Below are 14,115 nucleotides of genomic sequence, written 5' to 3'. Positions count from 1 at the left end.
AAACAAGGTCAGCTTGTTTCTACAAGGTCAGCTTCTCAGGTCCTTCGAGTGTTTCCTCAAATCTCACCTTTTTGGCAACTGTCTGCCTTCCCTGACATTCCTGATTCCTGTGACATCACTTTCTAGTGTGCTGTATATATACTATTTAATTTTTTCAGTTTATGGCTGTTGTCTGTCCCTACAGTGTAACCTCCAAAAGGGTAAGGAATTAAAAAAATTTTTTTTCCTTTCCCTTGCTTCCCAAATACCTGGAAGAGTGCATAGCATGACCTTAGAAGGAGCTTGATGGTATTGAATATTTGCTAACTAATTGAATGAATGAGTAATTGAATTGTGTAGGCAATGGGGACTGATGGGCCTAAGGGAACTAGGGATTTCATAACCTCATGCACACCCCCAAAGCTGACAAAGGCATTCAAATCAAGATTTAAAATAATACAGTACCAGCCACATGGAACTCTGTTGGAAGCTGAATTCCGTGAGGCCCCAGGCCTTGACCGTTGATTCAGATAGAGCTAAAGATAAAACCAGGTATGCCTCTGACCCTCCAGTTCTCAGTTTGGAAGATTTCTGAGGAACGCTGTCTCCCCACCCAATATGGCAGAGCCTACTGATTTAAAACACATGCAGTATTGAACTGGTTCCCACAGTCAGAACAAAGCGATGCACAATCCCTTCCCCAAATATTTGTTTGCTGCCCCATAGCTACGAGTTGACAGTTGCGAGACATGGACCAGGTTACGGAATGAAGTTGCAGAAATCTCCTTCTCTGGAAATTCTTTAGCAGAGCAATGTGCTTTCTCTCTAGCTGAGGAAATTCCCTTGATGCCAAGTTGCTGGGGTGAGTTTACTAGCCTGCTTTCTTCTTCCATTAATGAGAGTATAAAAAAGAATCCTCAGGTCAGCAGGTCAAAGTCCCGGCGGCCTTCTGGGTAGTGTGACTCTGACAGCCGTCTCTCTGAGATGGTTTAGCTGGGGGTGGGGTGGAGGAGTTGTGGTAGGGGGTCTCAATCATGATAAGCATGATCATAAGGTATTTCCATATAAGGCTGGGCAAATGACAGTGGCTGCCTAACCAAATCAGGTTTAAATGCATGTCACAGTTTTTTCTCCAGTTCTTTGTGATAGGTTTCCCTTTTAGAGATGGAGACGCTGAACCTTTGTTGCTGAAAAGCCATAATTAGAATATAGAACTCTGTAGGTCTTCAGAGGGGATTCATAAAATAGATTGAAGAGAATATTTTTTTTGCTTCTATTGGAAGGTCACCTTCACCACAATTCTTAGGAGGATTCGAGTTTAATCTTTCAATCGTTCATCCTGTGGTTTTTATATGTGATTACATTACACAGAGAGCATGCTATACTTCATACATAAGATTCCATAAACACAGTTAATGAAGCATCAAGTGGATTTTTCCATCCTTCACGTTTCCTACAAAGGTTGATCGGTTCCAAAGCACTTTCAAACTAATTGACACTTTTGATCCTTACCTGTCTCTCTGTCAGGAGCCTGAGGCTCGTAAAGGTGATGATATTAGTGCAAGATTACCTGAACTGGGTGTTGGGACCAGAAGCTGGTGCTTTTGATAACCATAGTGTATACTCCTTTCTCCCGCAGAGCTGCCTTTTTGTATTGAGTTTTTTTGCATTTTCTACCTGTTCTCTCCTACTTCCTCTCTTGACTAGAGACCTTTTGTAGGCCTGTGTGGGATGGGCTTGCCTAAGTCGGGCATGTGCTCTCTGGGCACAGAGATCAGTAGGGCTGCATGGCAGGTAGAAGTTAGGGCTGGTTTATGCATTGACAGATTGAGGCTCCATGAGTTCAAAGACTGGATGCAATTAATTTACTCATAATGGCAGCTACTTCTTGTGCACTGATGTTGGGCTAATCACACCTTATTTTGCTGAGTTCTCCTAACATCATTAGGAGATATAGTCTAAGTAGTAGCTTTGCATAACCAAGGGAGCTGTTTTTTTGGCTTCCTAAAGTCACAAGACTAGTCAGTGGTGGAGCCAGGTTTCAAGCTCAGATAGTCTGCACCCAACACCATTGATATTAGCCACTACCTAGAGATTTCCAAGCCAACTTGGAAGGACATTCCAGACAGAGTTGGCCATGCTTATAAATGCTGCAGAGACATGATCCAGCAAGACAAGGTGACTGGAAGGACTGAAATTGTGTAACCTGCATTGAATCATGTAGCCAGAGTGACAGAGCTAGGATTTGAAACCAGGTCTTTGTGGCTCTTTGTCATGAATTTATATGTTCCGCATGCTCTCCAATGGCAACCCACTCCAGTACTCTTGCCTGGCAAATCCCATGGCCAGAGAAGCCTGGTGGGCTGCAGTCCATGGGGTCGCTAGGAGTCAGACATGACTGAGTGACTTCACTTTCACTTTTCACTTTCATGCAGTGGAGAAGGCAATGGCAACCCACTCCAGTGTTCTTGCCTGGAGAATCCCAGGGACTGGGGAGCCTGGTGGGCTGCCATCTCTGGGGTCGCACAGAGTTGGACACGACTGAAGTGACTTAGCAGCAGCAGCAGCATGCTCTTCATTGGTAGGACTGATGTTGAAGCTGAAACTCCAACACTTTGGCCACCTGATGCGAAGAGTTGACTCATTTGAAAAGACCCCGATGCTGGGAGGGATTGAGGGCAGGGAGAGAAGGGGACGACAGAGGATGAGATGGTTGGATGGCATCACTGACTCAGTGGACATGGGTTTGGGTGGACTCTGGGAGTTGGTGATGGACAGGGAGGCCTGGCATGCTGCGGTTCATGGGGTCGCAAAGAGTCGGACATGACTGAGTGACTGAACTGAACAGGCTGTTCTAACTCTAGATGGATCAATGTAGTAAAGATTTACAGGGCGTTTACCTGGTATTGTGGAGCAAAGACATTGCCTGGAGTCACAGGGGGGTTCACTGGCAGTGTTCTTCTGAGGACACATGCCCTGTCTGCAGGATAAGTCTCTTGGGCAGGCAGGCAGTGTGGTGGAGTAGGAAGAACATAGCCATTGATGGGTTCTAAAACAGGATTAAGTTCAAGTTCTCGGTCTCTGGGATGTGCTTGCTCTTCCCTTCTTTCCCTAGTCTTCTACTTACTCTTTTTATGAAATGAAAATACTAAATGTTCCCTCAGTAGGCTTTGTAAGGATTAAATAAGGTGATGCTTGTAGAGTACCTGGCACACAGTAAGTGCTCAATACGTGATGACATTTTATTATTTGTTGTTAGTATCTGAAAAAAAATTAATTCTTTTCCTTGTTGAAAATATGTAATAGTTGTGTGTAGCTCTTATTTGAGGAACACATTCAAAGTAAGAAATAGAGTCCTAAATGACAAGTCTGGCATTCTATAACAGGGGAAAAGAAGAATTGTACAGTTTATCTCTTTAAATTTATTTTTAGTTTTGTTTTTTTACTTTTTTAATGATGATGGACACTTTTGAATTGATTTTTGTGGGGTTTAAAAGATTATTATCTGTTTTAAGTTTCCAGAAAATGTTAATGAATATAATCACTTGTGCTTTTTCACAAAAGGAAACTGTGGAAACAAAAATAAAAAAATAGAATTAATAAATGTGTTATTCTACAACTTAAAAAATTACATGACAAAGTGAAAAATCTCCCATCTCCTCCAGCTGTCGTTTCTGCTCTCAGAGGCACCCATTAGTAACAGTTGTATATGCTTTTTCTTTTTTTTACCTTGTTAATGTACCATGGGTATATTTCCATTTTTTGCATTTTATAGCTCAGTTTTTCAAAAATATTTAACAGCTTCAGGTATAATTTACATACCATAAAAGCATCAATTTAAATGTATAATTCAATGATTTTATTAAATTTATACCTTTGTATAATCATCACCATAATTAAACTTTAGAACATTTCTTTCTAAGTGAAAGTCGCTCAGTTGTGTCCATCTCTTTGCTACCCCATGGACTGTACAGTCCATGGAATTCTCCAGGCCAGAATACTGGAGTGGGTAGCTGAACCTTCTCCAGGGGTTCTTCCCAACCCAGAGATCAAACCCAGGTCTCCCACATTGAAGGCACATTCTTTACCAGCTGAGCCACAAGGGAAGCCCAAGAATACTGGTGTGGGTGGCCTATTCCTTCTCCAGCAGATCTTCCCAACCCAGGAATTGAACCAGGGTCTCCTGCATTGCAGGCAGATTCTTTACCAACTGAGCTATCAGGGAAGCCCACAATGTTTCTGTTAAACCCCCAAAGTTCCCTTATGCCTGTTTGTAGTCACTCCTCAGCCCTAGATAGATAATTTTTTCTGTCTTTATAGTTATTCTTTTCTAGAAAGTTTACATAAATGGAATCATGCAACATATCTTCTTTTGTGTCTGACTTTTTTCACTTAGAATAATGTTTTTAAGGTTAATTCATGTGGTTACACATATCATTGTATGGATATACCACACTTGGTTTCACCATTTGGTTAAACCATGATGAATATTTGATTTGTTCCCAGTTTTAGGGTATTTTGAATATTGCTGCTGTGAATATTCACATACAAGTCTTTATGTTGACATATGTTTTTATTTTTCCTGCTTGGATACCAAGGAGTGAAACTGCTGGATTGTGTGATAAATTTTATTGCACTTCATGAAATAGCTGCATTGTTTATCTTCTTGTTATTGAGTTATAAGTGTTCTTTATATATTTCACATATGTCTATTATCAGATGTGTGAATTGCAAATATTTTCTTCTAGTATTTAGTTTATCTTTTCACTATCTTGTTGTTTCTTTTAAAGAGCAAAATTTAAAAATTTTAATGAAGTCAAATTTATTATTTTTTTCTTTTATGGGTCTTGCTTTTTAATAAATCTTTGTCTAGCCCATGTCATAAAGGTTTTCTCTGCAAGTATTATAGTCTTAATTCTTAACATTTGGGGATATGATACATTTTAGAGTTAATGTTTATGTATGGTATAAGATAAAGTCTAAAAGTGTGGGGTTTTTTTGTATATGTTTTGTGGAAATGTTTTAGGTACAGTTTTATTTTTCAAGAAAGATTACTTCTCAGTTTCTTATGTGACTTTGGTTAAGTTTTATTCCACTCAAATAGTTGTTTTTGATGATTTTGTCCCGTTTTATGCTTTTATTTTGCTAAGCAGATTTGCCAACTTCTTCATACTACCAAACCCAGAATATGCTTCTCTACTTTTTTTTAATGGTGTAGAAAATTCTATTTTATAGGTTTATTTAATAAAATAGTTTTTACTGATTTTTATATTCATAAACAGTTAACCTTGGTTTATATAATATTTTACTTACTTATGCTAATAATTCATTAAGATAGTTTCCTAGAAGTGGATTTCTGGGTCAAAAGTTATATATGTTTTTAATTTTAATAAATACTATACTATATTCTTCAGAATCTGTACTAAATTATCACATTGTTAGAATGTAAAGAAGGCCCACTTCTCCCTATCTTGCCACTATTAATACTATATATTTTTAATTCTTAAATTTTTGCCAATAAACAAGATGAAGAGTGGAGTATTTTTATTTGCATTTATTTAATTTTAGTGGAGTTAGAAATTGTTTTATATACTCTTTATATACTCTTTGTTTCTTTTATGAAGTGACTTCTCATGTCCTTTGCTTAATTTCCAATTAGATTGGTTGTCTTTTTCAAAATTAATGTATAGAATATTCTGATATTTTAGTGATACTGAGTTTTTATATGTGTTTTGTTGTAAGTACTTTATTCATTTCCTTCTAGTCATAACTGTTGTAAATCTTTTAGAAGCCTGTTTTGTAATTCATGTTTTCGTTTATTTGTTTTTAAAACAGAAAGTTGTACAAGGGGTCAATTTACACCAAATTCGAGGGCTTGGGTTTGATGCCACATGTTCTCTGGTTGTTTTGGATAAGCAGTTTCGTCCTTTGCCAGTCAATCCTGAAGGTAGGACCATTTCTGTCTCTTTTTGTGGTAGTGGGAGACTGGCTGGGGCCCAGGGGGAGCGTGACCCCAGGTGTCTGTTATCGCCATGAGTGAGATTCACGAGTGGAGCATGGAGACCAGAGATCATGTCCCCAGAGGGTAAGAGCTTGGACAGCAGTTAGTAGGAGAGGGGTGACATTAGGGTTAGGTGGATTAGGAAGAGACTCTGCTCCCTAGGGCACAAGAGCAGCAGCAGAAAGTTTGATGTTAGCTCAGAGTGAGTAGCCTTGAAACAGGTAAGTGGTCTGGGCCTTTCCAAGGAAGCAGCCTGGAGTTGCTTATGCATATGAATTTCACCACCACGTTCATTTGAGTGGATGAGTCAAGTTAATTTAAAGGAAATAGAATAAGATAGGTAGAACCATATATCACACAGAAGCTGGAAACAAATGTTCTCTGTTTTCAATAGTCAGACCAAAGATGTTCCCGTTGAATGATGTTGTTCTAACAGACACTCATGAGTACTATAATGAGCTGTTTCAAATGTTTAAATGCCACCTGCACCTGCCATCAGAAAATTTTCATGGATGAGTATGTGCCCTTTTGGGATACTTTAGCCAATAGTGCTAGCACGGAAGTTGCAACCCCAAAAGTCAAGTAGGTAATGGAAGTGAGTAAAGTGGGCCAAATTTGAGAAAAATAACAGCACATGTGCAGAGATAAATTTCAACTGATATTTATCCTTTCAACGGGTGGCATACATTTGGGAGTGGTGGAGACTATGGTGCATTGGAAATTGCATGCTGCATCTCAAGGAGTGTGGCTCTCTGCATTTTCAGTTGGCTGTTACCAGCATAGGCACCACAGCATGCTTTGGGCTGTGTTAAGAAATCCTTAGTAGTGGACACTGCTGTAGTAGCACCTTTCTTAAATGGTGGCTGTAGACACTGGGGCACTCTGAGACACTCTGAAATTGGAGTCAGACAGTTTCAGATCTTAACCCTGCTACTGCTGAGCTGTGATACCTTGAGTGTATCACTTAACCTCTGCATGACTTGGTTTCATCTCTGAAAGACTTGGAATAATGAAACAGCACTTTGCTGTGAGAATTAAGTGAGAGACTGATACCTGATTGTTTAGAAAACTTTCTTCCATCCGATTATGAATTCTTTAACTTAGGAGAATGTGTTCCACTCATTCCTATGGACCTGATGCATGGAACAGTGATATCTATAAATGACATGCCCTGAAGAAGTATGCAAATGGACGAATGATTAGCACAAGTAGTAATGGTGACCATCTTTTACACACACACATTTTTTCTAATTATGTCACATTTACTAGCACAGCGTGTGTGCCAATCCCTGTCTTATTAAGTGTTAAGGCTTCAAAGATGAATACAAGTGGCCAACCACTGGTTCGGTTGGCATGGTTCTGGCCCAGGAGTGGTCCCGGTCTGGACCACTTCAGAGAGCAGAGACCCAAAGAATGGGACCGAACCTGCGCACTCAGCTCAGCAGCAGCAAGCCCTCTCCAGCCACGGAGCAGGCTGCGTGGGGAGGCTGCCAGGGCTGCTTTTAGGATGGCTTTAAGGAGCGGTCAGGTGATGTTCTGTCAGGGATGTTGTATGAGGAATTCTCATTTTGTATGGGGCTTTAGATGCTAAGAGCCCTAAGTTCCAAGGACTCTATGCCTCTAATCTGCTAAAATACAGGGTTTTAAATCTGGTTGCATGTTAGAATCAACTAGAGATCTTTTTAAGATTATCAGTTCATGAGCCTTACCCAGGGTTGTTTTTATTCAGTTGGCTTGGGTGAACTTAGGCTATCCGTGTTTTTATAGTCTTCTCAATAATTCTAGTATTTGGAGAATCACTGGGTACAGATGAATGAACAGCTAAAATATTAGGAACAAGAACATTTGAAATGGAGGAAGAAGAGTTCTTTGTTAAATCTGCTTATACAAGCACCCTCAGATACCATCTTTTCTTCTCAGTGTAGGTAGAATTGCTTCCTATTAACAATTAAAAAGGTATGTAGGAAGCTACCCTAATTATGTGTTGAAAATATTGGGTAATTAGGTTGCAACCTATTAAAGAAAAGAGTAGCCAGGTTGCAGCCATAATTATAAGTGTTGAAAAAAATTGTATTCCACCTAAAAGGTTAAAATGTACCCATTCATCAAATGCACCCAGCTGCAGGTTCCCCTTACCAGTTTCTTGCCTTTCAGCAGGTTCTATTAAGGTTAGATTTTATATGCAGTGGATTAGCCTGTGTTGGAAAGTGAAATTCAGATTTTAAGGATGAATTAAAGGGTCTTTAATGACTTCTCCTTACCTGGCAATGACCCATTCTTGATTGGTCAATTGGAGTAATTGTGGAGTGGGATCAAAAAATTAGCCATCACTGTTAAAACCAAGGGTTTCTGAGGTGGTGCGAGTGGTAAAGAATCCACCTGCCAATGCAGGAGACACAAGAAATGCAGGTTCAGTCCTGGGTTGGGAAAATCCCCTGACATAGGAAATGGCGACCCAATCCAGTATTCTTGCCTGGAAAATTCCACGGACAGAGGAACCTGGCGAGCTACAGTCCTTGGGGCCACCAAGCGTCGGACATGACTGAGCACACACAGACATTAAAACAAAACCCCCAAGACTGGCAAAATTTACCATCTTTAGATGGTAACCAAAAAAAAGAGAAAAATTCTCAAGTAAGCTAAGTACAATAGTTTAAGGACACTGACCTGTGTGATAAAGTCGTCTCATTGTTTGGTTTCTCTTCCTTTGAAGGTCAGATTAGCTCTGGGTTGGGCCATGGTGACATTGCTCTGTGCTTCCTACCTCTACAGCCTGCCTGGCTCAGACCATAACTCTGGGTCAGTCATTCCAGCCACAGGAGCTCTTGGGAGGGAGAGCAATTGAGGCTGATAATTTAGGGTCAGGGAGGAAGTTACTACCTAGGCCAACTCTGCAACAGAAACCTCATGTTTAGATGGTTTTCTGATCTAGTCATTTCCTTCAAGTATCCCTGGAACACCTCCTGTGAGGCATTCACAGTATTAATTGAATGAGTACAGGGATGAATAATCTGCCCAAGGGTAAACTGACTATGTAACCCTAATTCTTCTCTATTAGATTGCTTCCAATTGTATTAAATATGATGCTGTCTTGGGTCTGTGCTCTGTTGGTCTCACATGCTGTTTCTGTTGTGTGATCCCTTTTCCCTCACTCTTTCTTCACCTGCCTACCCAGTGACCAGTCACTTTCAGAATTAACCAAAAGCTTTCCCGCCTAGCGGAAGCCCCCTGTGCAGCCTCAGGTTTCGCTAACTGGGGGCTTCTCTGTGCCCCTCCTCTTATGTGTACCATGTCCAGGTCTTCTGTCCTGGCAGTCATTACTACATACAGTTTTGTCCACTTACCCACCTGCTCCACAAGGGCAGGGTCTATGGCACATTCTTCTTGGTATCTTAGCACCCAGCACTGTGTCTGGCATGTAGCAAATGGTTAATAAAAGATGAAGTGAACTTTCAGTGGAGTCATTTGTTTGTATTTTTCTACAAGCACTGGAAGGATCACCTTCCATGTTGTTGTCTATAATGAACATTATTAGTTAATAATCATAATAAATAGAGTAAAGTAGTTGATTCTGCACAGTCTTCATTATGTCATTCTGAGAGCCTCTTCATGTAGAGCAGTGGTAGCTGATCAGTTGGTCTTTACAGTTAATAGTTTAGCAACAGGTGTTTTTGTCTTGAAGCAGCTGCAAATACATTCTACACAATATTGAAGATACCGTCCACGGTATCAGTAAACCGTCCTTTCTAACACCCACACACGTATGTGTGTGTGTGTGTGTGTGTGTGTGTGTGTATGCATGATGTGTGTTCACACACCCACCTTCTGATTCTGTGATGGTTCTTGAATAGGACTTGGACATTAGTGTTTTTTAAAGCTATCCCGGGAGATTATAGTGTGCAACTAGGGTTGAGAACCAGAGCTGTAAGTGGTTTTGTTATATAGTAGAATGAATCCACTCAGCCCTTTATATAAAATCTTAGATGTGCTTATGGACGGTTTCATGTACTTTCTTTTATTTTCAATGTGTTAATGTTGTTTGAGGAGCTTTTTGGGACCTGAAATCTCTCTGGTCAGGCAAATCAGTGATTGAGGCCCTGGCTTATTTCAAAGATGACCTAATTTAGTATTTTCTCAGGTTGACTTTTTTTGTTATGTTTTAAAAATTCTTTTTCAAATATATGGAAGAGTAAGGAAAATAAGATAACAGCCTCCTATGTATGTATAAAGATAAACAGATGAAGTTTTATCACATTTGCCACAATTCTTTTTTTTTTTTTTTAAGAAAAAACCACTTTAGTCCACGCCCTCCTCCTCTCCTCTGTCAGCAGGTGATGGTTCTGCTGTAGTTGGTGTTCACAAACACTTTTCTTCTGTGCTTTTATCACATGTGTGTATACGCACAACAACAAACAATATATATTGTGTTTAAAAATACCCCAACTGGTGTAGCTCAAGTTTAAACTTGTTTTACTAATTTATTTATCCATTCTCTGCACAGATCTACTTTCAAAACACATTTGTGCTTTTCCCAGCTATGAGAGAGCAGGCAGGTCTTCAAGCCTGAAGGCAGTTTGTCATTGAAAATGACCTAGATCTCAGAGTTGTTTTTAAGATTAAATAAGATAATGTATATAAAATGTTTAGCACAGGGCTGCACACACACACACAGAGCTTTATAAACATTTGTTATTAACAAAAATTATATAATAGCTGCAGTTATTTTGCCAATAAATAAAATAACGCATGAACTCAGTTCCTCTGGAGTCCTTTTTCTCTCTCCTGTTTATAATCTGCCAGGCATATTCATTGCTGTTCTCTGCATTTTGCCATTGGAGGAAGCAGAGGGCTGTGAAGAGTAGTGACTTGCCCGTCACTGCAGTATGAATTAACAAGGCTGGGGGAGGGCCAGCGGAGCAACTAGTTCCTCTATGGGCTGCAGGGTGTCAGAAGCAGGAGGCGAGGGGCACTGGCCATGCTCCTTTTCCAGCTGGTTTCACATTCTGCTTCCTATGAAACATTCCTCTCGAGGGTCTGCTATGAGACAAGTATGTGCCATATCTTTATGCACATTATCTTTTGTTCAATGAGTGAAAAAAATCTCAGTTAATCCATCTAGGCCTGGTTATCCCCATTTTATAGAGAAGAACACTCAGGCTGAGAAAAATTCCCCAACTTTTTCAGTATCTCTGTACTGAAAGAGCGTTCCTCGTTAGGTCTGCTTGGTTCCCCAAATGGAAAAAAAATATTCCAGTGTTTTCCACTCCACAAAACCAACCAAGTGAGGAAAAAGCACTTAAATTTACTAATTTTAATTAAAGTGACTAGAGGCAGTGAGACTATAAGCAGATAATAGCCATTATGTAGATGCATATGATAATTATACCTGAAATTATATGTCCTGATTTCCAGGAGGCATACCTTAAAAAACTGAAGTATCATTTAGGCTTATTTCATTGGTTCTTTGCTTGAGTATATGTCCAGAAAAGTTTTTCTTAGATATAAGGGATAGGAGAGGGGAAAAGTTGAGAGAATGAATGGCAATACTGTATAATTAATCAGTGAATCTTGACTAGGATTTTGTGTAGACATTTAACCTTGAAACTATATTCAAAGAGTACATCTCTTGAAGGGAGATCCGAGGTTCGGGTGGGATGTACTAGTCGGTGCTGGTGGTGTTCCCTGTTGATGTGTGAAACTATAGAAGCGATTGTGAAGATTTCTGCCCTTGGGAATCCACAAACACCCCCTTGAATTAGAATGACAAGGATGTACCTGTGTCCTCACTTTCCTTGTTTTTGCTAGGGGATTCCCGTCGAAACATCATCATGTGGCTGGATCACCGGGCGGTCATTCAGGTCCACCGGATCAACGAGACCAAGCACAGCGTCCTGCAGTACGTTGGGGGTGTAATGTCTGTGGAGATGCAGGCCCCGAAGCTTCTGTGGCTAAAAGAGGTGAGTGCACAGGCTTGGGGAGAGATTGCTCATAATAGCAGAGGATTCCTTCCAGGGAATCTGTCTGTACCAGGCACCCTGCTCGAGTCTGCTGTGTTGGATTTTTCCAGCAACTCCCAGAAGGTTGATCCCATTTTATTGATTCAGTAGCAGTTAAGTCATTCTGCATAACTCATGCAAGGCACTGTGATAAGTATTTGACAGAGATTATCTCTTTGAATCCTAACAGCAACCCTATAAAGTAGGTTTTTTTTTTCTTTTTTTGTGTGTGTTTTGTAAAAACTAAAGCTAATAGAGATTCATCAGCTCACCCTAAGCAACTTAATCTTAGCAGCAACCCTCTAATTTTCTTTTTCTTTTTTATGTGTTTTGTAAAAGCTAAAACTAATAGAGATTTGTCAGCTCACTCTAAGTGACTCAGAAGCATGCAACAGAGCCAGAATCTGAACCTAAAACTGACTCTGAAATTGATTTTTCATAACACCCACTGCTCTACTGCAGTTCACAGAGGTTAATTACCATTCCAGTTAGAAAGTGGCAGAGCTGGGATTCAAGTCCTGATTTTCTAACGGGAACATTCTGTGCATACTTTTAGCCCCCAATGATTAATGTTTGACCTTGGTGGCATTTTATGGAATGCCTTTCTCATCTCACCTGAACCTGAGTTTCCATGTCCTTGTGTGATAAGGTGATCTCTGGACAAAGCACTTGCAGGTGGTTCCCATTTCCAGATGTTAGGATCATTTATGAAGTGCGGAGAATGGTGATGTCAACTTAATGGTTCCTGGTAGATATGGATGCATGAGAAAGTTCAGGTCCTCTGGGAACTGTAAGGACTTGAAAACCCCTAGTGCTCTGGTGAGAAGAGAATTCATCTAAGGATAAGGCCTGACATGATTCATTTACTGGCTCTGGTGGGTTGATTCTTCAATTACTCAAACGTGGGGTTGGGGGAGTCTCAGGGTACTGAGAAGGTGTCCTTGGATTGCCACCATGGGACAGAGAGAGATGAGCAAAAAGGATATTGATAATTAAGGCAGGCTTGGGTTGTTACTTGTTTAGTATATTGAACTATTTTGTAAGTTTGAATTTGCAGAAAGATGTATGTATTTGCTAGGAGTTTGAAAATACAGTGTTTTAGGAGTTGGGGTTTCAGGATCCTAATTCTGACTCTACTAGCATCACACTGTATTTGTCATCCCAGGCTTCACTTTTTCCATCTAGAAAGTGAGTGAGTTGAATTGGGTCACTTTGAAAACTGGATACCAAAATATCCTGAAATACAAATCAGATTACTAAACTGCCCTGTACCTGCCCCCACACTCTATTCTGTGTTTGATAGGTTTTAATTGATTTAATTCTAGCAACCTCTGACTGCTTGATGGCATGAGAAACTGAGGCTGAGAGAGAGGGTTATATGACTTTCCCAAATAGATGATAGAGCCAGAATGTAAACTGGTGTCTCCTGGTCTCTAAATCCCAGCTCATTCCATTTGTCATGCAGTGCTGAAACCCTCTTTAAAGTTGCTTGTCCAGGAAGTACCAGTAACAGGGGTGGTGGTGGTCTTTAAGCCAGCCTAAACATGGTTGCTGCTTCTGCTGCTGCTAAGTCGCTTCAGTCGTGTCCAACTCTGTGTGACCCCATAGATGGCAGCCCGCCAGGCTCCCCCATCCCTGGGATTCTCCAGGCGAGAACACTGGAGTGGGTTGCCGTTTCCTTCTCCAATTCAGGAAAGTGAAAAGTGAAAGTGAAGTTGCTCAGTCGTGTCCGACTCTTCGCCACCCCATGGACTGCAGCCTACCAGGCTCCTCCGTCCATGGGATTTTCCAGGCAAGAGTACTGGAGTGGGGTGCCATTGCTTTCTCCGCCTAAACATGGTACAAAAGAACAAATGGGTTGGCCATGTCACCCTTGTTGGCCATAGGTGAGGAAGAGCCATTCTAAATTAGGTGAGAAGAATGGGACAGGTGGTCATTGGTGCAGTACCAGCACCTTCCTGAGCACCTGGTTTGTAGCCAGCTTAGTGCTTTGTATCCCAGGAGATCTTAATATACGTCCAGTTATAAGCTTGTCCGGATATTTACCTATGTGCTTGAGATCAAAGTAAGCTAAATAAAACCCACAGAAAATAATTAACATCTAGATTGCCTGGCTGTGTTTATGACCTAAGACTGACC

The 14,115-nt window shown here is 40.6% G+C and overlaps 1 protein-coding gene across 9 annotated transcripts in view; it reads left to right on the top strand.

Moving 5' to 3' along the window:
• Positions 1–14,115, top strand: part of FGGY (FGGY carbohydrate kinase domain containing) — a 523,869-nt gene that overhangs the window by 33,743 nt on the left and 476,011 nt on the right. For 8 of the 9 annotated variants that reach the window (XR_009735607.1, XM_061413058.1, XM_061413061.1 and 5 more), the window contains 2 exons: positions 5,815–5,926; positions 11,786–11,937. Coding sequence is in view for 8 of the 9 variants with exons in the window: in XM_061413058.1 (XP_061269042.1) it covers positions 5,815–5,926; positions 11,786–11,937 (264 nt within the window). In the remaining variant the exon portion in view is untranslated. The remainder of the gene's footprint in view (positions 1–5,814; positions 5,927–11,785; positions 11,938–14,115) is intronic. The other variant, XM_061413060.1, reaches the window with a different exon arrangement.

The sequence above is a fragment of the Bos javanicus genome, chromosome 3 (assembly GCF_032452875.1).
Source record: "Bos javanicus breed banteng chromosome 3, ARS-OSU_banteng_1.0, whole genome shotgun sequence".
NCBI classification, from domain to species: domain Eukaryota; kingdom Metazoa; phylum Chordata; class Mammalia; order Artiodactyla; family Bovidae; genus Bos; species Bos javanicus.
The sequence above is the reverse complement of the archived record's forward strand: the minus strand, read 5'-3'. Positions and strand labels throughout refer to the sequence as shown.